The sequence below is a fragment of the Coloeus monedula genome, assembly GCF_965178545.1.
Source record: "Coloeus monedula genome assembly, chromosome: 1".
NCBI lineage: Eukaryota > Metazoa > Chordata > Aves > Passeriformes > Corvidae > Coloeus > Coloeus monedula.
In genome coordinates, this window is record NC_138781.1 from 93,599,731 (window position 1) to 93,611,894 (window position 12,164).

General features: G+C 43.4%; 1 protein-coding gene across 1 annotated transcript in view; it reads left to right on the forward strand.

Moving 5' to 3' along the window:
* The window catches only part of LOC309572123 (poly(rC)-binding protein 3-like), a gene marked incomplete at its 3' end in the record, with an annotated part of 129,118 nt that extends 121,916 nt beyond the window's left edge, over nucleotides 1–7,202 (forward strand). Inside the window, exons 12-13 of the mRNA XM_082280140.1 lie at nucleotides 961–1,130; nucleotides 6,854–7,202. Of these exons, the coding sequence (XP_082136266.1) occupies nucleotides 961–1,130; nucleotides 6,854–7,202 (519 nt within the window). The remainder of the gene's footprint in view (nucleotides 1–960; nucleotides 1,131–6,853) is intronic.
* Between the last annotated feature and the right edge of the window lie 4,962 nt (nucleotides 7,203–12,164).

Consider the following 12,164-nt stretch of genomic DNA (forward strand, 5'->3'; position numbering starts at 1 on the left):
GTGAATCTGTTTCTGGCCAGTTACTCCAAGTACTACAGCACCACAAAGGATGGTCAGGCGTCAGGGCCTGAAGCAGCAGGAAGGGTGGGAGGGTAAGGGCAGTCTCTCTATCTTGGCACATCCTTCTGCAAAACTGGCAACATTATCCCAGCATCAACAGACCTGTAGAGTAATTCCATTTTCTACCCCTTCTGGCCATGGCTGAGCTTCTCAGTACCCATCCTTCCTTAACACAGAACAAAATCCCCCTCCTCACCCTTACAGAAACCAAAATATCTCAGCCTCAGCTGCTGGCTTGGTGCCCACTTGCTCCTGGGGGCTCCCCATGCTGGAGGAGCAACACCCTGGGACACACATGCACACACACAGAGCTCAGGCTCAGTTCTATTCACAAAATAAGAGTTTTGGTAAGTTTCTGTAAAGGAAGGCAGACAAATTTCAGTCTCTTCCTATGCCTGTTTCTGCCTGCAGTCAGCTGTAAATCCCACTGACTTTAATGCACAGTACCTGGCCAAGCAAGAACCATGTGTACCCAGGGAGGTGTAGGGCAGTCAGCGCTCTGGAAAGGTGCAGAGCCACACTCAGCTGCTGTGGATGGTCAGCCTGACTTCCAGCTGCTGCTCTTGGCTTGCTGCTGCCACTGGCAAGTCAGGTGGGGCTGTGGTTTGTTTTTCTCAGCACCTCAGCAGGCTGTCATTTTCTGCCATGGGAGACAGTGAAATAGTCTTGAAACACCAGAAATAAGATACTGACTTAACCATGTAGCAGCAAAACTGGATCTAGAGGCATATGAGCATAGAGCCAATAGACTGCACTAGTGATTCCTTCCAAACAGCAGAGCAGAAATCTTCTTTTGCTACTGAGCTGCTCATAACCATGTTTTTAGCAATACTACAGATTGCAGTTAAGTGGTTTTTGCTTGTGTCTGTGGCACTAATCTCAGTCTTTGTCCCGCTCCAGTTAATAGGCTGCATTATTGGCAGACAAGGCAGTAAGATAAATGAAATCAGGCAGATGTCAGGAGCGCAGATCAAGATTGCTAATGCCACAGAAGGCTCGGCAGAACGACAAGTTACAATCACAGGATCCCCTGCAAACATCAGCTTAGCACAGTACCTCATTAATGCAAGGTAAGTTGGCTTTGTAAGTGATCATGCTTCTGCGAGATTGCTCTGTCTGCTCTCCAGCAAATGTCTGTCCTGGGTAGATCCAGAAAGTTGCTTTGCAGTGTCCATTTTGCGTAGTATTACCTAATTCCTAATGGTTTGTAAAGCTTGTATCATTAGAACCTGTGTTTGCTGTTGGTTTATATAGAAAGGAGCTTAATCCGGTGCAATTACAGGTACATGTTGAATGACAAAAGCTGCAAAATCTGAATTCTCACATTAGCATCCACCTAAAATATCGGTGGATAAATTAAATGAAATGACAATCATAAATTCTTTAGAGGAAAATACTTTTCACAGACCCATTTTACTGTCCTAAATGGCAAATATAGTGAAACAGATTGCAAAACAGATCTAATTTACCGAGTGGAAATTGCCACTCAGAGTTGATAAACTGACATTAGGTTGCTGAAGAGGCACAGGATTTACTTTTTCAGAGACAGCACCACAAATCTGTAAGAAGCATTCCCTAATGAGACCGGGTGAGACTGCTTCTCCACTTCTTATTCCCAGAATTAATGAAAGCACTGGCTGTTTAGCTAAGCCACGGTGATGGCTTAGCTCTCTAACAGTCTTTATATGATTATTTAGAAAAATATTAAAATTGATCCCACTTTTATTTGCTATTACATGGAGAAGAAAGTGCAATGGATATAGTGCTGTCTCCTAGATCTACTTGTAAATGCTGGACTGAGGCAATGTATTTTGGGGGAGGGGGAGTAGCTATGTATTTTACGGCTTCTTTTCTTTTCTTTTTTACCCCCACAAAAATACTGTGATATGAATCGAGCTTTGTGTTTAACTATGTTTGCTGTTAAGGTAGTACAAAGTATGTGATTTATGTGGGGGCTGCAGTCACAGGCCTACAGCTTCCTGTGGTCCAGCCTCCTCTCCATCCCGGTTCTGTAGTGCACCACTGTAACGGTTGGAGTGGAGGAACGGGATGTTTGTGCAGCTCTGTGTTATAGCAAGCAAAAATACTGCTTTTTATAATTTAGTATGAAAGCAGCTTCCTAGGGAAAGATATATATAGGGATGGCACTGTGAAAACTAAGATAAGCCATTTCCAGAACCTTAAAACAACCTACAGCTCTTTTGATTTATATTCTTTGTAGCAAATATAAGTCACTTCCGTAAGCCCTGTAATCAAATAAAAATGTGTTCCCTCCTTTAACCCTTAAGGATATGTTCTTCTCTTGGTGTTCAGGGATTCCCCACACATCGAGACGAGAATAGACCCCTTCATTTTTAGTTGCACAAACACCATATGGCATGCATCTGGATCTCGGAAGATAACCATTTAAGATCTTCAAGACAGCTAAAGCATGCAAATAGAATAATGCACTTATTAATGGAGTTGCAGTGAGCTGCTCACCAGAGACAGAAACTCTAGTGAACAAAACTGTTTGACTCACTTTAGAAAAGCCTGTGAACTTTCACACTTCTGTTGATTCTGTTTAATGGTTCTTTTGATGGAATGGGATCTGTATGAGGTCTTTTAACATACTTTCGCAAAGAAGAAAACTCCTCAGCAGTCATATACCATGAATCTCTATCTATACCCTGTGAAACCAGAAACAGAGTTCTTTGTTCCTGTTAAATTTCTAGATAGAAGTCAATTGTTACCATAATCTACAATAAACCATCATATATTATTATGTACCATGTGTTGGAACTGTATTTAGATGAAGTGACTTCATTTGTAAATGAAGACTCTTAAAGTAATGTATAATAAATTAAGCTGTAAGGTAACATAGGCAATTAAGGTGGCTTTTTCATTTTAAAAAGTGGCACTGTTCCAGACCTCTCCTTTCACGTGAGACATTGCTGTCCAGCCAGGTGCCACCACAGCAGCAGTGCGAGTTCAGTCACACAGGAGGAAAACTGAGAAGCTCTGAGGCGGGCAGGAGGTCTGCTCTAGTGAGGTTTAGGTGCTCGGGTAGGACAGTGGTGCAGAGCCAGGCTGCTGCTGCTGCTGCTGCTGCTGCTGCTGCTGCTGCCTCTGTGTGCTGGGAGCCACTTCCTAAACCTGCCACAAGTGATGCCGTCTCTTTTAAAGACGGTGGCATAAAACAGCTTTGGGGAAGAGACTGCCCAAAATGTGGTCTGGTATGTGAAAATAATAATTAGAAAAAATAACAGCCATATAAGCATTCAGCATTAGGTAGATCTTTTTCTCCCCTACAATATCTATTGTTCACAGGAATCGGTTTCCAGGGCCAGTATTTCTGCATAAACCAATGTCTTTCAGCAACGTAAGATGTAAAAAACTCAAATTACCTATCCACAGTATTCCTGAAATGTACTGCGTGTATCTTCAAGCTATCCTCCAGCCAAAGTTGCTATCTATAGAATAATTTATCAGCTTGCTTTAAGACTTTTATTGGAATCTGGTGTTGGATATGTACATAGTATATTCTAAATTATAGATATATAAATATATTGATATAATATCAAGACAGATTTAAATCTTTCTAAAGTATTGGTTTGATTCTGTATTGCTTACCCGAGCGCTGGCCTCTGTACGAATAGAGTGTGTCTTAGCTTGTTTGCAGTAGAAATGTCTTTTTTCCTGTAAAACCTTCTGTCTCTTTAACTGGTCTCCACTGTAGTAACTAGATTTTCATTACCCAGTTCCATCTTCTAGCTTTTATTAAGATTGAACTGCATTTTAGTTTTCCTGTGTAATATCTGACTTTGGATTATAAATGAACTTAGCCGGCAGCACTTGCTCCTTGTTGCAGAGCAGTTTCCTGAAGGTATTTTTTTATGTGAGGTCCATTCACAGACACAACAGGACTGCCAAAGCCACACCTGCTCTCTTCTTTTCACCAGTTTTGGGTAATGCAGGATGTGGCCTTCAGGGTATGTATTCGGAAGGTGCAGGTCTGCAAAGGGACAGTGTCAGATTGTCACCATGAAATTTTGTATGAAGGCTGCCTCGCCCACTTCCACATGCAATGTTGTTGCATCCACAGTTGGTTTGGGAAACTGCCACTGCCATGGGGCAGCTGATAGCTGACCTGATGAACTCCCACCATATGTGTTGCCACCAGTAACAAATGGGAAACAGGGCAAATTACTGCTACAGTTGTACCTGTGTGAGTAAACCAGAGACAGGGAGTTTGAATGGTTGCTACCAACACCAGCATTTTGGCCTTGGGATCTGTTCTCCATGCTGGTGCAGAAAAAAGCTTAGGCTCAAACACCCCCCCATATCAGTAAGGATTTTTTTGGTTTTGTTGAATGCACAGTAGGCAAATTTGGAGTCACTGAAACACTGAGTCCTGCAATACCTTGCTATGGGCCTCCCTCCCAGAATAATACTGAGTAATACTAAAAAATCCAACTGTATAAACTGAGTTTTTCAAAACATAGTGGGGCATGACATGTAGCTCCTACACCCCCTAGTCGAGGATGTACACTGGAGTTGAGTCTCTGATTCAGTGGTCTTGACATATATCCCTCTGTGTGAGTAGACACCAACAGCACAAGGGTGCACTTCTCTCTGCTTAGAAAAGCTAAGAGTTGCTCATCCATGAGGACAGATAAAGACTATAGAGCAGGAAAATCAAAATTTCACCTCCCACAAAGGAGTCTGAATTTCATGCACTCGCCCTCCTTCCCTCCCAGCTCCTCGCAGAAGATGCTCTCCTTCCAACTTCCCAGCAAGAGCCGCCGAGGTGTTTATGCTCCAAGAGCCCTCTTGTGGGGAAGAGAGGAGCTCAGTGCTCAAGCATTTCCCTCTCTCCTCCACACACTCCTCTCCCCAGCTCAGACCTGCTTCAGGTGCCCTTCAGACTCACCATCAGGAGCAGTGCTTTGGGAAGCTCTAGTCCAGTGTCCCCATTCCCTGCATAGCCCTGGTTGATCCTTACATCGTTGCAGGAGGCAGGCAGTGTGCTGGTCATTGCCTTTCTCTGGCTATGAACAGCCTTGGGGCTGTTACTCTCAGAACTGTGTCTAAGGTGAGGAAAAGTGAGGCTCTTCCAAGCCCTGTGTGCGGTGACCATGCTCCCCTCCCAGCCTGCAGCCTGGTGACAGCTGCTCTCCAAGCCTGCTCACCCAGTCCCCAACAGGGACCAGCACAAACCCTGTGCTGGGAAGCCTCCCTGGGTGTGGTAAGAAAGCACCAAGTCCTCTGCATGGCAGCCAGCAGCTTGCTGGCACTTCACTCTGGAAGCAAGGAGCTGCTACAGCTCCTCAGCTCACCTCAGGAGAAAGCCTAGGAGCCTGACAAGTTAGTAGTTGCCAAAAAGACAACCCCAAACTTGCTATACACATATAACTGTAGCTAGTAAAGGTTTTCTAACCCATAGTCCTATTTCTATGCTAGGCTGCCATAGCTCCCTGCTGGTCACCTGCAAAAAGCATCCTGAAATTGGTATTTGTGTTATTTGCCAACCCAAAAGCCAGTGCACAAGCTGCAACAAGCAAATGGGCAAAAGGAGGATTTACCTAGGCAAAAAATCTTGGCATATGAAAAAAACATTTTGTCCTTGGAATTACTGTATTTTAATATCTAAAAATGTACAGAAAAACAGGAATATATGGGCCAAACTCATCTTGCCTGCTGATGGGTGGCGTTAGATTAAAGCGAAGGTGGTTTGATTCCTACATCCTCCAAAGAGCCCATCACTGCCTTGGGCTCGGAGGCTGGGTCAGTCTCGAAGTTTCTGGTGCTGGCGGGGGCTGTCTGAGGATGTGTCTGCTGTATCTGTGTAGTACCTTGTCTGTAAGCTGGAAAGCTTTGTCATGTTCACTGTAACCACTGCTGCAAGCTCAGAAAGGATACCACTGCTGTGGAAGCCGGGGTGTTCTTCAGTGTTCCTTTTTACTAATTTACTTTTAAGTAGATTGCATAAATATTTTGTTGTGATATAAAAAAAAAGTCTGGAGAAAGTACAAACCGAAGTGAACACACTGGCTAATCTGGTTTGTTTTATATGAAAAATGCACACTGACCTCACAGTGAATGAAATGAAAAACTAACTCACTTAAAATAAAAACCAAACCAAAACAACCAAAACTTTATGCCTTAAATGGGAGCAGCAAATTGTTGCTCAGTCTCCTCTCATCCTAGCAAAATGACAAAGGGTACTAATGTCACAAAACTGACAAACTGAAAAAATTACGAAAACCCCCCGCGTCCCCCTTTCAAAAATACCCTGATTTTGAAAAGCAAAATTCACCATATCAGTGCTGGAGAGTAAACTTCATAGTTATTTTAAGTTTTCTTTTAAGTTTTGTTTTTTCCATCTTTTTGCCATTACCTGCATTCCTTAGGTTTCTTTTTTTCATATGTAAAATGAACTATCAACACCCCCATACCCTCTTCTTTTCTCTTTTTTTTTTTTTCGGTTCTGAAAGAACTTTAGACTCTCAGTAATGTTTTCCCCATCAAATCATGGAAAACCCTTTTGTTATTTCTCTTCTTTAACACATAACATGTTCCTCCTTTGACCCTCATTTTCCCTTTTTTTCTCTCTCTTCCCCCTTCTCTCTCCCACTCGTCTGTCCCCCTCGTCCACCGATCTAATCCTGGATCCTGCCCTTTCGTGGTTGCTGTCCTTCCCTCCCTTCTTCCCTCCCTTCCTCCTCCTCCTCCTCTTCCTCCTTCTCCCGGCCCCACCACCCTGGCTGAACCCTCCCAACCTGTTTGTTCCTCTTCCTCTCTTCGTTTGCAGCTTAGAGATGGCTAAAGTCAGCACCCAGACCGCTTCCGTCACGACCCCTGTTGACCTCAACATGAACCTCTCTCAGTCTGCCACCCCTACCTCCACCCCCACCTCCATGGCCGTGCTGGCGGCCGCCTCCGCCGCTACCGTCAGTACCCCCCCTCCCCTACCAACTCTGCCAACCACCCACTATGCCGTTCCTGTCTCCAGTCTGCTTGGCATGAAAACTGTCCCACTCCTGGCACTAAATGCCGCGGCCGCCGCGGGGGCCACGGGGAGTTTGTCCGCTTACACTGCCAAAATTCCTTCGACGAGTGGGGTTAAGAAATCTGACCGCCAGAAGTTTGCTCCATATTGAAGGGATGAGACACAATGCAAGCTTTGCCAGCTCTGCCAAGAGTCTGTGGTAGCTCCTAGTTATCAAGGAAACAATACGGCATCTTTTCTTTTCTGTTCAATTGCTAGTGTTAACTGTTGCCGACTCAAGTCGTCTTCCGCTCTCCATAACACCTAACACCAGGCACCACCTCCCAACTAGTTCCAACAGCCAGCGGGTGCCAGCCTGGGCTCTTTCTCCCTGGACACCGTCCCTCCGACGGGGCTGCAGCCAGGGCTGCCCCCAGCCCACCAAGGGAGACATAGTAAAGAGAAGGAAAAAACATCAGCGAGGCAAAACGTTCACAGCCAGGTCCTGCTCCAGCAATGCTGCCCAGCATAAAAATACACTTAGATCCACATTTGCAGAGATCCCTCCAACTGCAGAACAATTCCTTATGGCAAACTGGCATTTTTAATGTATTTTTCCTATTGGTAGAATTTGCAAATCTGGCACTTCTGATGATCACTAGTGCCCTTACAATGCTCTATGAAGTGCTGCTGGCCCCCTCAGCCATTCTGCTGCTCCTAAAAGGCCTGGAGACCCCTATACCCTGCCCCAAAATCTGCCTACAAGCAGGAGATGGGGGCTAGGAAGTACCTAGGTACTTCTGCGTACAACAAGTGAAGCTTTCTGGTCTGAGAAAAACTGCTAAATTAAAATGACTGGAAAACAGTCAGGAAAAAATGTCAGGAACCTGTGCCTTTCCACATGACTCTTTTAAAGGGTGCAACCATTTTTCTCTGCTTTGGAAAAACATAATTTTAAGAACTCTGCTTTAGGGAGGGAGGGAGAAAGAGAGCAGGCTCCTCCTTTAGCACTCAAATGTTTTACATATACCAACACAGTACTTCTTGCTGTAAGTACTTCAGAGCAGGTACAAACTAGATGCCATCACTATTCTGATGCTTCCTCCCATGTGTATTTTATTCAGTCAAAATGACCATTTTTTGTCAGGTTTCTGTACAAAATACATCCCTGTTTAACTCGCCACTAATCATGCAGTCAGGCTGTACGGTAATCATGAAAAACATGTAGCGTTTTAGAGGTCATTCAAAGGCTGCTGCCTGGACAGATCCCATCCCTTGACCAAGCACTTCAGGATGTTCAGATGAACTAAAACCAGACAGGTAATTGCAGCCAAAGCCAAGAGAGCTGGGGAATGGAGTGGCTGGTTCCCAGCTGTTGGAACTAGTTCTTAACTGCATTTTCTGTTTGTCCATCCACCTTCTTTTTAATTTCTGTTGCATAACTCAGTAATGCAATATTGTTTTCCTCACCACTTCCAAATCCAGAGTCCCATTATCCCACCATGTTCATCCACTTTGCACTCCTTGGACACAAAGCTTTAACAGTTGAACTGTATTCAGTGCATTTTAATATAAACTAAAAACACAATGCAAATGCAATACTTTTTAAAACATGGTATTTCAAAGTGTGTTATTGTATAGGGCTAAGTACTATCTCAGTATTTTGTGTCATTTCTGTAATCTGTGGGCTTTTCTTCACCTTAGCACCTTTGCACTAAGTTTTGTCACTGTAATCATTTGTAGAACTGCCATTGTTACAATTTGCACTTATCCAAATGGGGTTTTTAGTTGGTTTTGTTGGGGGATTTTTGGTTTTGTGGTTTTTTTTTGTTTGTTTGTGGCTTCCATTTTTTTTCCTTTTTTTTCCTTTTTTTTTTTTTTTTTTTTTTTTTTTTTTGGTTGTATATAATGAAGGAAAAACTGGGAATAATGTCAAGGTACCACAGCTATTTAAAAGCTCTAGAAAAGTGCTGTAAAATTGTTCTGGACTATTGTAACTGTTTCAGTAATTGACATTTAAGGAAAAAAAAAACCACCAAACTCTGTGTGAGAAAACTTGCCTGCACTGAAATGCTGTTCTTTGCTGGTTGTACTCAAGTGGTATTTTTTTAATAGTGAGAAGATTTTTTTTCTTTTTTTCTTTTTTTTTTTTGCCTTTTTTTTTTTTTCCTCATTTTTGTTCCTACATTTTAGGCTGTCTTCAGAAGTTACTGGCCTGGGGGCTCTGTAATGTATCTCATCATGCCCTAGTGCATTAGCCACCAGACAGGACTTTTCCAAAGCCCCATGAGACAATGCTTTCTATGGACTAATCTACAGAGGAGTTTCTGCCATTTCTAACTTTCTTATTATTCTGAGACATCAAAAGAAAATACTTCCTTTACTCTTTAAGCAACTGTGCTTCCTAACTCTTGTGTTGCTTTCATTACTGTTCCAGTTCTAACACTGTTGTGGCTCATAACGTAAAGCAAAGACAAGTTATTTTCGGGGGTTAATTTTCATTGATGTTCATGCTTTGGCTAATCTGTATAAAAAGCATGGGCTGTTAGTGTTCTAAACCACTGTATTCAGCTAGAGACTCGACAGTAAGTTAAATGAGACGTTTTTATAAATAAATTTTTTTCCTGATTAAAAAAACAAAAAAAAAGACGTGGTAGCTTTGTGCATACAACTGTTGTGTTGTTTAAACTTTGTTCTTTGTAACCGAGTTGCTAACTTGTCATTGAAGAAGCACTATTTTATGGATTGTCAAACTAAGATCACAGACAAATGGCTTGTTTTCAATTAATGATTAAAGGTTTCATATCATCACGCTTAAGGTCCCAGTGCTCATTGGGAAACAGTGTAACACCTGTGCAAGACTGGCAGCCTTAGTAAGGATATTAGCCCGTTGTCAGGGATGATAAATCTCTTCGGGACTAGACAGAGCCAGATTGTGCAATTAGTAGAGGAAGCAGTATTTCTGTAAAACTTGATTTGGTTTTTATCGAAGCTGCTCTTTGAGAATTTCTCACACTGCATAGAAAAGATAAATTTGGCTTCAGTTTACAAGCAGCCACTGATTTGTATCTCTGGTCTTTTCCCAGACTGATTTATAGATCAGATACTGGGGAAAGGAAAACAGGAACAAAAGAATGAACTTGGATACTGAGTACAGTATTGCTAAGGCCCTTCGTACTTCCCCACTCCCAGCAGCACTGTCCAGTGGCGAGACTTCTAGTCAGCACCTTCCACCCTGCCAGGAGCCAGCCCAGCAGCTGGGGGGAGCTCGGCAGTGTGCAGTAAAAAAGGGAATGGAGAGCTGAGCAGGCCCAGGAGCTGCCTCCTCCTGCCCTGACACTCTGCTCCAGCTGTTCAGACCCTCCTCTGGATGTGCTGAAGCACTGCAGTCACAGCCTCGAGTTCTCTCTTCACACACAAGCAAAAGAAAGGGGCTGGCCCTGAGCTGCTGCTGCATTACAGCACCCCTGGCTGTGCTCTGGCCCCCTCTCCTCTTGGGGCACTGGCACTACTGTCACCTGTACTGCTCTGGCCTCATGAGAAAGCAGCTTTTTGGCAGTGCAAGAGTAGCATCCTTAATGGCACAAGACTGAGTGTACAACCTCCATCTCCCTAATCTGTTAAAGGTCTCTACCTGCCTTCATGTGTTTAGCTTGGGGTCCTCTTCCCCTCCCTGCCCCTGCTGAGCTTCGGGGCAGACCACGATTATTCTCCGTGGTCTCCAGGGTACAGACATCTCTCGAGTCTGAGCCTGGAATCGGGGCACGACCACGACATGCATACAGGCTTGGAGACCTGTAGAAATCAACAGCTTTTTCAATACAGATGCAGCCACAGAACCCCTGATGATGACAGGTGCCAAGGGACATTACAGAACAGCTCACTGCACCTCAGCACCCAGGAGGCCTTACCCAATGTTGGCAATTAGCTATTCCAACCCTTAGAAAAACTATAGGCTGTAGTACTAACCTTGATAGAACTCTCTGTTATTATTACTTAAAATACATTTTTATTACTTAAAATGTATTTAACTCCTCATTCTTGAAAGGAGAGCTGAAGCTGCTGTCACAGCAGAGACCTCCGTAAGTCTTCATTTCTTCAACACCAAAAGCTATTTCTGTGGCTAGCCTGCCTAGTATAAATGAAAAAAAAAAAAAAAAAGAACATTATTACAGCTCAAGTAAGTAGGTCAAAGCTCTGCTCTCCCAGTAAAGCTGCCAGGCTAAGGGCAGCAGCAGCTCTGGGCTCTATAGCATCTTTCACGTTAATAATTCACGTGTGCCTTGCAGAATCAAAAGATTTAAACAAACTAGTGCAGGGGCATGTTTTTGTGAGGAATGAGGAGAGGTAAAATAAAGACATGGACAAAGAAGGAAGTCTTCTGAGAAGGTTTTTGCAAAAATACAGGCAGAAATGTGATAAAATCTAAGCCTACTGCAATTTCATTATTTTAGTTGGAAAATATTTCTGAATGGCAAGAAAAAGCCCCTGAATAGCTTTAATATACAAAACAGACAAACAAAACAAGAGGTGGTAAAGAAAAAAGGGGGAAAGAAGGTAAATAATAATACTGAGACAGAAAAGTAAACCATTCATGCCCAAAGGTAGATAAGAGGAAGCGTGCACTCGCTGTGAAAAGGTCACTGCCCACACAACTCTGAGTTTCCAGATGAAAGACAGCACAAGTTCCACATCTTTTGCATCATCAAATTGGAATTAGGTTTCTGGAAACATGTCAAATGAATTCAAACAGCTCTGTTGTGTTTCTCAAGCAAAAAAACCAAAACATTGACAGCATGAATGCTGGCTAGAACAGTCAACCAGAAGGAAAATAAACAAAGTTAGTCCTCTGCTAATACACCAAGTGCTTTCTGTTCTCAGGCATAGCCAGAGGGCATCTGTGGGCCCCAAGGTTCACATTTGTGCCAGTCAAGCTCCTAGGAAGCAGCAGAGTGTCACTGGTGACACGAACAGAGGCACCTGGTAAGTGCCTCAGCCTCAGAAGGCTGCATAGGCAAGGTGCTGTTTGTCGGGTTTCACAAAAATCCAGTTTCTTCCAAAGCCTTAATATCAGCTGAATGTATTTCAGCACTATTTGTATTCTTGGGACAGGACCTTCCCCTTCTGGAGTGAG